The sequence below is a fragment of the Sciurus carolinensis genome, chromosome 9, assembly GCF_902686445.1.
Source record: "Sciurus carolinensis chromosome 9, mSciCar1.2, whole genome shotgun sequence".
In the NCBI taxonomy this organism is placed as follows: Eukaryota; Metazoa; Chordata; class Mammalia; order Rodentia; family Sciuridae; genus Sciurus; species Sciurus carolinensis.
In genome coordinates this window covers 4789763-4804031 of record NC_062221.1, presented here as the reverse complement: position 1 = coordinate 4804031, position 14269 = coordinate 4789763, and the positions used below count along the sequence as shown (strand labels likewise).

General features: G+C 47.7%; 1 protein-coding gene across 8 annotated transcripts in view; it reads left to right on the top strand.

Annotated features, from left to right (window-relative positions):
* Plch1 (phospholipase C eta 1) overlaps positions 1-13872 on the top strand; it is a 187356-nt gene extending 173484 nt beyond the window's left edge. For 4 of the 8 annotated variants that reach the window (XM_047564925.1, XM_047564930.1, XM_047564929.1 and 1 more), the window contains 7 exons: positions 1298-1422; positions 4610-4694; positions 6097-6243; positions 6457-6536; positions 7511-7570; positions 7969-8323; positions 10767-13872. In XM_047564925.1, coding sequence (XP_047420881.1) covers positions 1298-1422; positions 4610-4694; positions 6097-6243; positions 6457-6536; positions 7511-7570; positions 7969-8323; positions 10767-12862 — 2948 coding nt within the window. In that variant the 3' untranslated portion in view covers positions 12863-13872. The remainder of the gene's footprint in view (positions 1-1297; positions 1423-4609; positions 4695-6096; positions 6244-6456; positions 6537-7510; positions 7571-7968; positions 8324-10766) is intronic. The other 4 variants (XM_047564926.1, XM_047564931.1, XM_047564928.1 and 1 more) reach the window with 4 other exon arrangements.
* The last annotated feature ends 397 nt before the right edge of the window (positions 13873-14269 follow it).

Genomic DNA, 14269 nt, shown 5'->3' with positions numbered 1-14269 from the left:
TAACCACTATTCCGTTCTCCACCTCTTTGAGATCAATTTTCTAGCTTCCACATGGAAGTGAGAAGATGCGGTATTTGTTTTTCTGTACCTGACTTATTTCATGTAATGTGATAGCCTGCATTTCCATCCACATTGCTACAAATGTCAGAACTTCTTACTTTATGACTGGATGACTTTATGGCCTTATGACTTACTTTATGACTATGCATTCATCTGTGGGTGGACATCTAGGCTGCATCCATGTCTGGCCTGTTGTGACTAGTGCTGCAGGGAACAGGTGAGAGCAGATGTTTCCTTGACCTATCGATTTCATGTCCTTTGTATATACGCCATGTGCTGGGGTTTCTGGGTCATATGGTAGTTCTACTTTTATTTTTTTTTTTTTTCAGAACCTCTAAATGCAAAATCATTTTTTTAAAAAAAGGTTATGGGCTAGGGATGTAGCTCATTGGTAGAGCACTTGCCTAGTGTGTACAAGACCCTGGGTTAGATCACCAAAACTTAAAAAATAGGGCAAGGAATTTGTAAGTTGGAACTGTTGTCACAAGTACTTAATGCTCAGCATGGTGTTTAGACTATTTTCTCCTGAGGTTATGCATGTCAGAGGGACACGGATAGCAGTGGATCGCATCTGAAGTCCCGTGCCCAGCATGGTATTCATTGATCCTTATCTATATAGGACTGTCTTCCAAGGTCTGCGCCTTATCTTTCACACCTGTCCTTGGGACTGTGAGTAAATTAAATCCCACCTGCAGCAACTTTACCGAGCCATTTTTGTCAACGTAGTTCAATGACAAACAGTGTTAACAAAAGACAGGGGACCGTAGCATTAGATCAGGCGATGCTTTCTTTTCATTCTGCTCATTAGAATTCCTTTTGAATCTCCCGAGTTACATTTGTAACAGTTAGGTAACAATCAGCTGACAGCTGCCTCCCGGATTTTGTACTCTGCACGTTCCTCTGCTGCTCACCTGATCTCAGCTCTCCCTTCTCTTTCTCACCTTGTTCTAGACCTAGCGTGGCTGCTGCCCTTCTCACACTGGGCGTGGAAATGCAGAGTCCCCTTTGTGCTGCACGGTGGCACTGCAGTCAGGGCTCACAGCTGGGCCATCGAGCCTCTGGGGCACGGTTCTGCCGAGAGCCAGCTGGCGTGGCCTCTGGCAGAGCCTTAAGCCCCAGCTGCGTCAGGACTGCTCCGTCCCAGGACACGCTGATAGCCTGGGCACGGTGTTCCTTGCTTTTCGAGCTTCGGCTGTGGTCCCCTCCCACTGACCAGCCTCTGCTTCTCTTGGCCTAGGTACTTTCAACCCTTTCTCTGGGGATCCACTTCCTGCCAACCCCAAAAAGCAGCTCATCCTGAAAGTGATCAGTGGACAGCAACTGCCCAAGCCTCCAGACTCCATGCTCGGAGACCGCGGCGAGGTGAGCTGCGGGGCACTGGGTGGCCAGGGCGAATGTGAGGTTGTTCCATCCTGTTTGCGTTTCCTGTGAAACGTGTTGGGGGGTGTGCAGAGGTATGTTCATAGGTGGTGTGTACACAGATGTGTTTGTAGGTGGCGTGTGCACTGATGTGTTCATAGGTGATGTGTGCAGAGGTGTGTTCGTAGGTGAGTTGTGCACAGGTATGTTTGTAGGTGGTGTGTGTTCTGGGGTGTTCATAGGGGACTTGTGCACAGGCATGTTCATAGGTGTGCAAAGGTGTGTTCGTAGGTGGCCTGTGCACAGGTGTGTTTGTGGGTGGCATGTGCACACATGTGTTCACAGGCGTGTTCCTATATGACATGTGCACAGGCGTGTTCTTACATGGCATGTGCACAGGTCTTTTCATAGGTGTCATGTGAACGGGCACATTCATAGGGCGTGTGCACACAGGTCTGTTCATAGGTGGTGTTTGCACAGGTCTGTTCATAGGTGCCGTGTGCACAGGCGTGCTCACAGGGGACATGTGCACAGGTGTTGACAGGTGAGCGCTGTCCTCAGCTCCTCTGACGTGGACACACTGGCATGTCACACGGTTCCTGCTGGACCACAGTGCCTCACTTGTGTTGAGGTTTGAGCCAGCTCTGCCAGAGTTCAAGACTGACCCTGGCAAGGATGACATCTGGGTGCACAGGACAGTTTCACTGCTGACAGAGACGCTACCCAGGAGTGAGTCCACCCTGCTGTGCTCCTGCCTCCGGCGGCACCTCTGTGCCCAGTGGAAGCACCGCCCTCTGACCTCAGCCTCCTTTCCTCCCCACTCTGTTCCCTCATTCCGTCATAGCTGCTCCTGGCCTTCTTGACCTGTTCTCCCACCTGTCAGTCCTTCCTGGCTACGTCCTTCTGCTCAGGGCTGGTCCAGCCCTCTAGGCTCTTCATACCCCCACCCGCATCTTGGTGGGCGAAGCCATGCAGCTATGTAGGTCGGGACCCCACAGACCGCCAGTCACAGCTGGCCTGCAGTGCTGGGCAATGTAACCCTGCGGTCCCCTGCCGCTTCCCTGTCCATTCCCACAGGGCTGGTTCCAGCTCCTCTGCTCTCTTCAGCAGATGGCCGTGTCCTGCTCCGGAGAGGGAGCTTCAACGGGGCCACCTCCTCCATCTCTGGCCAGCAGCCCAACAAATCTGCTGCAGTGACCTCTGGGGACTGGTCCCCCTGCTGCACCTCTGGCCCCTACATTCTGCTCTTCTTTCCACAGCAAGAAAACTCAATTGGTTGTAGCAGAAAGTTTATCTGGCTTTTTCTTTTCATTTTTGTCTGCAGCAAGGAAAAATGACTTTTATATTTTCCCTTAAACTTTTCATTTTGAAAAATAATTGAACCTCAGAAAAGTTGCAAGAATAGTAAAAATGGTCCACCTCAGTCATTAATGTCACTAGCCCCTCTCTCTCTCTCTCTCTCTCTCTCTCTCTCTCTCTCTCTCTCTCGTGTGTGTGTGGGTGTGTGTGTGTTTGCTTTTCTTTGCAGAATCATTGGGAATAAGCCGTTGATATTCCTGAGATAATCAGCTTCCAAGGGAAGAGTTTTACTCTGGCTCCCAGTGGTAGAGATTCCTGTCTGGCTTTTCTTCCATGGTGCATTGTGACATATGTGACACAGGGCTTTGTTGTACAGATTCGCACCTGCACATAGCATCAAAGGGTCAGCTTCGTTCCCCAGTGCCTCCTCTTTCCCTCCCCTCCTGCCCCCCAAGTCCCTTTCCTCTGCTCAGCTACGCTCCCTTCTATTCTTATGACATCTCTCTGACCTTTTTTCACTTTTTCCCTTTCTACATATGAGACAAAACATGACCCTTGACATCCTGAGTTTGGTGTATTTCACTTAGCATAATGGTCTCAAGTTCCAACCATTTTCCTACAAATGACATAATTTTGTTCTTCTTTATGACTGAATAAAACTCCACTGTGTATACACACCACATTTTCTTTATGCATTCATCCACTGGTGGACACCGTCTGGTTCCATGGTTTGGCTGCTGTGAATTGTGCTGCTGTACATGTGGGTATGCACATATCAGTGTAGCATGATGATGACTTTAATTCTTTAGGATAAATTCTTTAGGAGTGGTATAGTTGGGTCATATGGTGGTTCCATGCCTAGTCTTTTGAGGAAAGCCCGTGCTGATTTCCATAGTGGGTTGTGCTACTTTGCAATCCCACCAGCAGCGTAAAGTGTTCCTTTTCCCCCACATCCTCTCCAGCATTTATTATTGTTTGTATTCTTTTTTTTTTTTTGCGGTGCTGGGGATCCAACCTAGGACCTTGTGCTTGCAAGGCAAGCACGCTACCCACTGAGCTATCTCCCCAGCCCAGATGTTTGTATTCTTGATGACTGCCATTCTGACTGGAGTGAATGAAATCTCAGTGTAGTTTTGAGTTACGGTTCCCCAATTGCTACAGACGTTGAACTGTTTTTCATGTTGGTTGACCATTTGTGTTTCTTCTTTTGAAAAGTGTCTGTTTAGTTCATTTGTCATTTATTGATTGGGTTATTTGGTGTTGTAGTCAGTTTTTTCACTGCTTGACTAAAGGATCTGACTAGCACAGTTATAGAGGATGGAAGGTTCATTTGAGGGCTCATGGTTTCAGAGGTCTTAGTCCATAGAAGGCTACACAGAGCAGCAGTCCTCTCTCAGTGCATGCCTATATAGAAAATCAGTTGCTGTTGAGATGTGGACATTTAGCCAATACTCCCAAAATAATGAGCTCTCGTGTTGACATGCATCATTTTTTAAATTTAAAAAAATTTTAAAATTTGTTTTAATTAGTTATACATGACAGTAGAATGCACTTTGATACATCATATATAATGGAGTATAATTTCTCATTCTTCTGGTTATACATGTATGTATATATACACACACGTATACATACCACATTTTCTTTATCCATCATCTGTTGAAGGGCACCTAAGTTGGTTCCATAGTTTAGCTATTGTGAACTGAGCTGCTGTAAACATTGATGTGGCTGCATCACTTTAGTATGGTGATTTTAAGTCCTTTGGGTATAAACCAAGGAGTGGGAGAGCTGGGTCAAATGGTGGTTCCATTCCAAGTTTTCTGAGGAATCTCCATACTGCTTTCCAGAGTGGCGTACATCATCCTTAATGACCCTTTCTTTTCACTTGTAGATCATTGACCCGTTTGTTGAGGTTGAGATTATCGGACTGCCAGTAGACTGCTGTAAAGATCAGACTCGCGTGGTGGATGACAATGGTAAGAGAAAGACCTGTGCTGACTTGTGGCGAGAATGTTCTATAACTAGAATCTTCCTGGAGAGGGAAACATGCCTGACTTAGCAGAGCAATCTGTTCCTAGGATCTGCATTGCCACCTCTTTTTTGGTGGGGATGTGAACTCTGAAGGTTGGCCTGGCGAGCTCGGGTGAGCTTACTCTGAGTGTGCAGTGGCGGACGGGCTACGTTTTTCTTCTAAAGAAAGCTTTCTTTATTTGAGCCTTGCATCTTTTTCTTGGTAGTCTAAAATTGTATTTGTTTGTTCATCCAGTGGACAAACATTATTACATACCTATTTTTCTCAATCTCTAGTTGTTAATACACTAAAATAATTTTAAACCATAATCATCAAAACATTCGAGAAGTTTGTGGTTCCTGGGGGACCTTGCACAGAGGCACTCAAGAGCAGGTTACACTTATTATTTAGCAGGTAACATGCTTAAGAAAGCAACCTTCCTACATTGTAATTTTGCACCACTGCTCAATAAATTATTCTTTTTTTCCTAGTCATAGATGTAGCTGAGAGCTCATTACAAAGCCAACAAAAAGATAATCTCCTCTGTGATTTTTAGCCTGTAATTTTTTCATTGGCTTGAGGTTTTTTATAGGGCAGTGGTTGATGCCTCCTGAATCCATATGTTTAACAAGATTTATTTCCAGTTTTTAGAAAGGAAAACCAGAAACTAATAGAGTACTTAAATTTTTTTTTTTGGTTTTTATAGTTATCTGAGAAGATTTCACCAAGAAATAAATGTATTTTTGCCTTTTAGTATTTGTCTTAGTCTGTTTTCCATTGCTATAACAAAATACCTGAGGCTCATTACCTAAAGAGGTTTATTTAGCTCATAGATTTTAAGACTGACAGTCCAAACAGCAAGTGTTCCTTTGGCTGCATCACATCATAGGAGGAACACATTGGAAAAGTGGGAGGTGACAGGGGAGCACAGAAAGCTGGAGAGCAAGGGGGGGCCAGGCTTGCTCTTCCATAGCAACCTTCCTGAGAATAACCAGGGTCTCATGAGAACCCAGCTGTTTATTTATTCTTTATTGTTTTTGCTAAAATATCCTCAGATCACTGTTACAATTTTGGAACTGATCGAAGCATTCTGCATATTAAAGTGCTTCCCCTACCATACAGTTGGGCATCAGAGATTGAAGGAATTGATGTGATCATGTACAGGCAATTTTCTTAGCAATTATTTCCTAGCAGTGGGGTCAGTTCCAAGGCTTTCTTTCAGTAAGACATTCTGGAGTGACTTGGTCATCTTCACGGATCTAATAACCATCACAACCAATTTTCGCTGTCTGCTCTGCAGATGTTCTGCCAGCTCATTTCCAGGCAAGCTCTGGCTGTTCTGATTTTTCTCTTCCTGTTTCTCTGAGGATTTAACCCCGTGTGGGAAGAAACCCTGACATTTACAGTGCACATGCCGGAAATAGCTTTGGTCCGGTTCCTGGTGTGGGATCACGATCCCATTGGGCGAGACTTCGTCGGACAAAGGACTGTGACCTTTAGCAGCTTAGTGCCTGGTAGGTGTGCGTGGCTTTTCTCTCTGTGCCGACCATTCCTTTCTCTTTGGAAGATTTAATATGGGACCAGTGACTCACAGGACATACAGCACATGTGTCTGAGATGACCGTGACTGTTACTGTGCTTCATAAAATGTAAAGAACTATGGTTGAGTTCCAGGAAAGCCAAATGCGAGTCCCACTCAAGGAGACAACTCTCTTTGCTTTTCTCAGGCTACCGGCATGTCTATTTGGAAGGACTCACAGAAGCTTCCATATTTGTCCACATAACAATCAATGAAATCTATGGAAAGGTGAGAACGATCATAGGGCTTAAAGCCACAGTAACATGGTCCTGAACAAAGTCACCGACTGGCTGATTGCACCAGAGGAATATGCACATTTTGACAAGCTGCTCTTTAATGGAGAACGGTGGGGAAGCTCAGCAAGCCCAGTCTGCCATCCCAGCCCTGTCCCCATCTGCCCTTGCTCTCTGCACTGTTCAGGGATGTGTGTGCATCCCTTGCACCTGGGGGCCCTATTATGTTCTCGGGTAATCAGTTAAGTGTCAAATTTTATTTTAGTTCTGAGAAAGCCCCAGATGGCTGCAGGAGGCCATGTTGGGTCTCAGATGCTTGACGAGTTACCCATGCTCACCACTGGGCTAGGACCTCGGCCAGTTCTAGGTGGGACGAATTCATTTGATACCAATGTTAACTGAAAACCTAAATGCTGTGAATGGATTTGAAACCATTCGCAGTACTTAAAAGAGAGAGAGAACACAAGAATACATTTTAGTTTTCTCTGGCTGCTGCCATCCTTATTGCAGAGTGGACTTGAGGCCTGCCAATCAATAGGCAATCCCCTGGGTCATGCCCAGTCATGGAGACTTGGCCACTGGTCAGATTTCCAGGCCCAGATAGGATTTGGAGGGAGTGGAGGAGCACCGGCTGGAGCCCAGGCGTGTCCGGCGCTCCTCTTTATAGGAAGTGTGGCCTGCGACTGCTCAGAGGGATTCCACATTTCCTGGGTCTGCGTCCCCGTGGTGGCTCTGGGGCCAATTGGTGCCTCCTGATAAAGGAGCTCGTGCTACCCTTACAAAGCTGCCTGGCATGTCATGAATACTCCACAGTGTTGGCTGGTCTCACGGTGACGAAACCCAGCTGGGGGAACGTCACCAGGGTTGGGAGGAAGGGTCGACAGACGTCCACGCGTTTCTTCTCCCTGGTGTCACCTTCTCGAATGAGCCCAGATCGTGTTCTGTTGTGTCTCTGTTCTTCCCTTGCAGTGGAGCCCTTTAATCCTCAACCCCAGTTACACTATATTGCACTTTCTAGGAGCCACCAAGGTAGTTGCTCGGCATGGTGCTTCCTTCCCACTGTCCTGCTTCTCTTCGGGCGTCATGGTGGCATGCTTCCTCACGTCTCTCCATCTTCCCGCTTCCCACTCTGAAACACCCGTCTGTTGCTTAAGGGCGGCTGAGGTCTGTGGCAGGCTGCTCACTGTGGGAACCTTCCCACCCGCTTGCCATCTCTGGGCAGGGAGCTCCTGGGGAAGGTCGGTGGTGAGGCTGGGATGTGCATGCCCTGGGTGCGGACCTGCTGTGGGCTGTCTTCCTGGTCCGTGTCCTTCAGTGGTCGCACAGTCTCGTTCTGTGTTCATTTCTCATGGAGCTGCCATTTCCAAGGCAAGAGGCTGAGGTGATCTCACCTGCTAAACTTCCGGTGGGTCCTTTTGTGTCTTCAGAACAGGCAGCTGCAGGGCCTGAAGGGGCTGTTCAACAAGAATCCCAGGCACAGCTCCTCAGAGAGCAGCTCCCATTACGTTCGGAAGCGATCGATTGGAGACAGGATCCTGCGCCGCACGGCCAGCGCTCCAGCCAAAGGCAGGAAGAAGAGCAAAATGGGCTTCCAGGAAATGGTGGAGATCAAGGACTCGGTGTCGGAGGCCACAAGAGAGCAGGACGGCGTCCTGAGGAGGACCACACGGAGCTTGCAAGCCCGCCCTGTCTCTATGCCCGTGGACAGAAGTCTTCTGGGGGCTTTGTCACTGTCTGCACCTGAAACAGCAAAAGACACAGAAGGAAAAGAAAACTCTCTGGGTAAGCATCTTTTAGTTTCTCTGCCCTGCATTTCAGTCTCTTGTTTCCAGCATGACAGGGTTGACGTTCTGCAGACGAAGTGCAATATACTGAAAAGTAAATGGTTTTGTATGTCAGTCTTAGCCTTTGGGGAGGACAGTGGTAAAGTGCTATTCCCTCTCACCTTAAGCCTTACAATAGCATTGCCATTTGATATTGATGGCAAAGGCCAGGGGAACCATCACGTGGGATGGCCTGGAGTTTGTGGGTCTATGAGGAAGACAAAACCTGCAAAAGGTGTAGGATTTCCAGGTGCTATCATTTTTACTCATTGTTTGAGGTTGAATAGAACTATATTGGCTCTTCTGGGGTTGAATATGGTTGTATTACTTTCCCCACCACATACATATTTCTGGGACTAAAAATGTTTATGGGGAAAGAAAACAAGATGTTAAAAGATTTTCACTTGGAAAATCTTTGCTTCCTCCTGAGGTGGTTGAAGCAATGTTTTCCTTGATCTTATGTCCCTGGTCTTGGGTGTTGGCCTCGATGGAAGCCTGACTTTGGCTCCTGCCTGGACAGGCTCCACAAGCATTAGGGTCAGACGCTACCATCTTTTCCTTAATTTGAATGTATTACAGATTCATTTCCAGATCTGATAAAGAGTGGTCACTGCTTTTCAAGGTGACAAAGGGCTCTTACTTGTTTGACTCCCTGTACTATTCTAGGTAATATAAGAGCGAAAATTATATCCATCTGATGTCTCTGGAACAAATATATTTTAGTTAAATCAGAATCATCTCACACAAGTAGAATGTGGTGCTTGATTACTTTAGCAAAATTTTTCTTTTATTAAACTAGTTTTAATGGCCTATTTTTTCACAAATGCATTTTGCTGGTGTCAATTTTTGTTGTAAAATATTCTAGGGAGAAAAACCAATTCTTGAAAGGTTTATTTGAAGGAGAAAAAGGAAGTTTAAATGTTTGAAATTTTGCTAAGAGCAGAGTCAGAGAAGAGATGAAATATGTACTGCTAACTTTATTTTACAGCCCCATCTTTAGGGAAATAAAATTATACTCAATAGGAATTGGTAATATTTTGCCTTGCTTATACCACAGTTGAGATGTTAATACCATTTAGGTGAGTTAGAAAGCAGTATTTCAAAATGGTTATATGACTTAGTCATAGCTATTGAACTTATGTTAATCTGGAGCAATTCATAGTCATTCATCCATTCAAAGTATATTATAGCAAAAAAAAATACTAAGTGAAGAAAAAGTAAAATACAGAATGCCAGACATTACTGTGGCCCTCTGCAAAAACTACAGTGAATATCTCTGAGTAGTGACATCATAGGACATTTAATTGATTATAATGTGGGAGGGGTTAAAAAGTTTTATGATGAAGAATTTCTCAGGAAAACATTCAATACGAAGTTAAATTCTCTCTTATAAGCCATGACTCTTAAAGCCTTAGAAGACATTAAGAAAGAATGATCAAGCGGGGTGCAATGGTACAACCTGTAGTCCTCAATCAGGAGGCTGAGGCAGGAGGATTATGAGTTCAAACCCAGCCTCAGCAACTTAATGAGACCCTGTCTTAAAATAAAAAATTTAAAAAGGCACAGGGATGTGACTCAGTGGTTAAGTGCTCCTGGTTTCAATCCCTCGCATCCCCCTTCCCCACCAAAAAATAAAGTCTGACGAAGTGTAATCATTCACTTAATGCTGTCTTGGCCACAAGGAAGTCCCCAGGACTGTGATCTGTGGTTCTTACTGTTTTCCTTACTGTGCCTGCATCTTCCTACCATTCTTAGGGGAGAACACCATATGAGATCTGCGTACTAGCAATAAAAATACGACTAACAAAAGATCAGGTATTAGTAGTGACAGAATTGATGGCCAGTTCCTTATCTTTACAGCAGATCCTCATATCTTCATGCATTTGTTGTACCTTCCAGTTGTCTTAAAAATTATGGGTTCAATTACATCTTTCGCCAGGGTGGTTTTTAAATGCTACTGTTTGTGACTTTGTGCTGATGCAAGTGTGACTTGAAAGCGTACGGCTTCTTGCTTCCAGGTACTGCAGTGCTTTCTTTAACAGAGCTGTCTTGTTCTGTTTTTATTGCCACGCTTCTGTGTAGTATGAATCTGAATAGGAGGCCCCAGAAGGTAATCCTCACCGTGAGAGTGCGGTTACGGTAACTCGTTGACGTGTCTCGACAATGCGTATTACATCCCTGGCTGATGTAATAGACATTCAAAGGGAAGCTGCGGCGGATTCCTATCAATATATTTTCCATGTGTCCATCACACAGACACTGTTGCAGCCTATGCAATCCATAATGATATTGTCACAGTGTAACAGATTCACATTCTCCATTTGTCCGTCTCAAGACAAACGTGTTTGCTGGTGGTACCTAAAGTGATACCTGTCTCCTAACATGTTGTCTGTTTCCTTCAGCAGAGGATGAGGATGGCAGAAGAAAGGGGAAGGCAAGTATAAAAGACCCACACTTTCCAAATTTCAACAAAAAGTTGTCCTCCTCCTCCAGTGCTCTCCTCCACAAAGACACCAGCCAAGGGGCCGCCACTCTTCCTACTGCCCACGTGTCTATCACAGGAGAGCAGCTAGGAGCGCCGGGTGGGAGAAGCAAACCCAGTGTGACAAGTGATGTCCAGGAGAGCCGCTGTCCCAGCAAGTCCCTCTCCCCCAGGCAGCATTTGGCTCCTGAGCCCGCCGTTCACTCATCGCAAGCCGAGTGTGGAGATGTGCACGGCGGGAAAACCAGGGCCAGGGCGAGCGCCGCGGGCCTGGGGCAGGGACGAGGCCGGCTGCAGGGGGGCACCCTTTCACAAAGCGCCCTGGAGATCAAGAGCCTGGAAGGCAGCCAGGCTGCGGGCAGAGCCGCCACCTCCTTTTCCCTGTCCGACGTCTCCGTGCTCTGTTCTGACGTCCCTGAGGTACACTCGACTCCCGTTCTGCAGGAGAGTGACATTTCCCATCTTATTGACAACGTCACCTTCACAGACGAGAACGAGCCGGGCAGTTCCATCTCGGCCCTGATCGGCCAGTTGGATGAGACTGGTGATCAGGCTAACTTCACAGCAGTGTCCCATCTCCACGGCACCGGTGTGACGTCGGGTCGAACTGCTGCAGCTCCCTGGGGCCCCCACACGCCCTCCCAGCCTGGGTTTTCCAGGGGAAAGCCCAGGTCCTCCTTCCTGTGCTCAACCCCGGAGCTGATGGCCTTCCCGGGTTCTGAGAACACCAGGCGGGCAACAGTTGCTTGCGAGGTGGGTGGAGCTCCAGTCTCTAAAACGGAGCCAGAGGACGACCTTGCTGGTACAACCAAGACCAGGGCCGTGGAGAGCAAGCTGCTTGGGTCCCCCGATGCTCCTCAGGGCTGGTTACCAAAAAGTCCCACCACCAGAGAAGACTGGGGGCCCCTGAAGAGCTTCAGCCCTGTCCTCTCCCCTGATCTGACACTGGGAGATGGAGTCGGCGAGCCCACTCTCTGCGTCAATTCTGGGGAGAGCAGCCTTGTGGAAGTCGATGGGGAGTCAGAAGACCTGCCTCTAACAACCTACGAATGGAGGAGAGAGGAAACAGGCCAACTCGCCTCTCCGCTAGAACTGAAGTACAGTCAGGACGTGGTGGAACACTTGCAGCGAGGGCTGAGAAATGGCTACTGCAAAGGGACTCTCCACCCTTCCGTCCCTGAAATAGTCAACCACATTCAAGGGGTCAAAAATGGAAATCTTTCTTGTCTAACCTACCAGGGTGCTGGCTTTGTTCATAACTGTTTCTCAAATCCAGATGCAAAAATGAACCCTGTCTGTGTGTCCCAGCTGTCTCGTGTTCAAGACTCGCATGCCCCCGCAGCCCAGCAGCCAGCCAAGCATCCTCCTTTGCCTGCTTCAAAACTGCCAAGTCCTTGCAAATCCAAAAGTCTGGGGGATTTAACATCGGAGGACATTGCTTGCAATTTCGAGAGCAAGTATCAGTGTATTAGCAAGAGCTTCATTACAACTGGCCTTAGAGATAAGAAGGACGTGGCCTTGGAGACAGAGTCCCTGGGGCCCTCGGACGCACTCACGGAGCAGCTCCGGAAACTGGTATCCTTCGAGCAAGAGGACAGCCGCCAGGTGCTGTACTCAAAGCAGGATGCCGGCCCCTTTCCCAGGGCCTTGGTCAGAAAGCTGTCATCCAGGAGCCAGAGCAGAGTGCGCAACATCGCCAGCCGTGCCAAGGAGAAGCAGGAAGCCAGCAGGCAGAGAGTGGCCAGCCCCAGCGGCCAGCCAGGGGCAGGGGTGCTGCTCCGGAGCAGGCCTGCGGCCCCCGCCCCAGCAGGGAACCGCCACTCCACCGGCTCCTACATCGCAGGCTATCTGCGCAGCGCCCGAGGGGGCCACCTGGAGGGCCGCGGCATCCCCGAGGGGGCCTGCTCCGCCCTGCGCCCTGGCTACGGGGACCCGTTTTGTTCGGATAGTTCTGTTTTGCAGACTGAGCCGAGCAGTGACGATAAACCAGAGATCTACTTTCTTTTGAGACTGTGACTAGCGCACAGCTGCATCTTCCACGTTCACCTGCGTCTGCGGAACCGCAGCGCCTCGCCCGTGTGGTCCTTGGCTTTGAAACGGTTTCCCGGTGCGTTTTTAAGCTTGTATTTTGGTGTCCACGTGACTCCCTGTGTCCCCTGCGTATGGGTTTGTGCCTAGACTCCGTGATGTCCCCGGGTACCTGGGCTTCCTGCCCTCCGTGTCGTGAACTGTGCCGCGCCAGGTGTGTGCATGCCCTCGCGTGACCCTCTCAGCGCCCGGCGCCGTGCACTCGGGTTTCACAGAATGCCCTTCCCGTGTCCTCAGATTGTGTCACGGACGTCGTTGTTGAGTTGACTAGGACTGTGTGAACCACAGAGGGAGGAATTCTTTGTTCGAAGCCATTGTCACTTTTCTTTCTACCTTGAGAAGCCCAGATGCATTTTTATGACTCAGTTGAAAGAAGTTTAGACGAGTTCCCTCGCCTTTTAAGACTTCCTCACCCCACCCCGAAGGAGAGTTCAGAGAGCGCCTGGCTGCTCCCAAGCCCCTCCCCGCTTAGAACATGCTGGAAGACAGCAGACTTCTGTATATAAAAACAAAGTGGTTTGTTCTACATGAAATTTGTTACATATTTTTGCTAACAGCTCTGTATGTAACAAGAACCCCGTTGCCAAGCTCTTTGTCGTACTTTTCAATTTTCTGGTAAGTTAAAGATTGCAAATAATGGCTTCCAGAATGCGGGTCTTCATCAGATTGAAAATGATGGTAGCACACATTGAAAACTTCCCCAAAGCTTTCAAGAAAAAAAATTCTCATAATAAAATCTGAGTGAATAGATTATTAGGAAAAAGAACCTTTTCCCTTCAGGAAACCAAGTAACTGTATTTTAGTACTGACATACATTATTTTCACTGTGAATCCATTTTTTAAATTGCATGTTTGAATGTCCCTCTTTGCTTTTTTGTAACATGACTGCAAAGATGTTCTTCCTGGAGTTCATGAAAATATAATTAAAAATTAGCAGATTTTTAAATACTTGGTGTTTGTTGTTGTGTTTTTACAGTTGAGGTTGATGTGGTGGTGAGTGTTGAGAGGGGTCCAAGTGCACCCAGGGGGACATACTCCCGACCTGAGCCTGTGTAGCCATGTAGAGAACTTCTGCTACGGAGCAGAGGTTGAAGCGGCAGCTTGAGTCTCTCGGTGTCGCCATTGTGTTTTAAAGAACACGCTTGTCAGTAACGATTCTTTTAGCATTTGGTGTTGGCACCACAAGGTAGGGTGGCCCTGCTGTGGGTGGGTGAGGGGCATGTGGGGAGGAGGGGGAGATGCTGTCCTTGGCACATCGTCTCTGGCACCTTATGATGGGGGAGTCAAGGGAGGGGACAATCTGACCCTGGCTCTCCCCGAGGTTGAGGGTAGAGG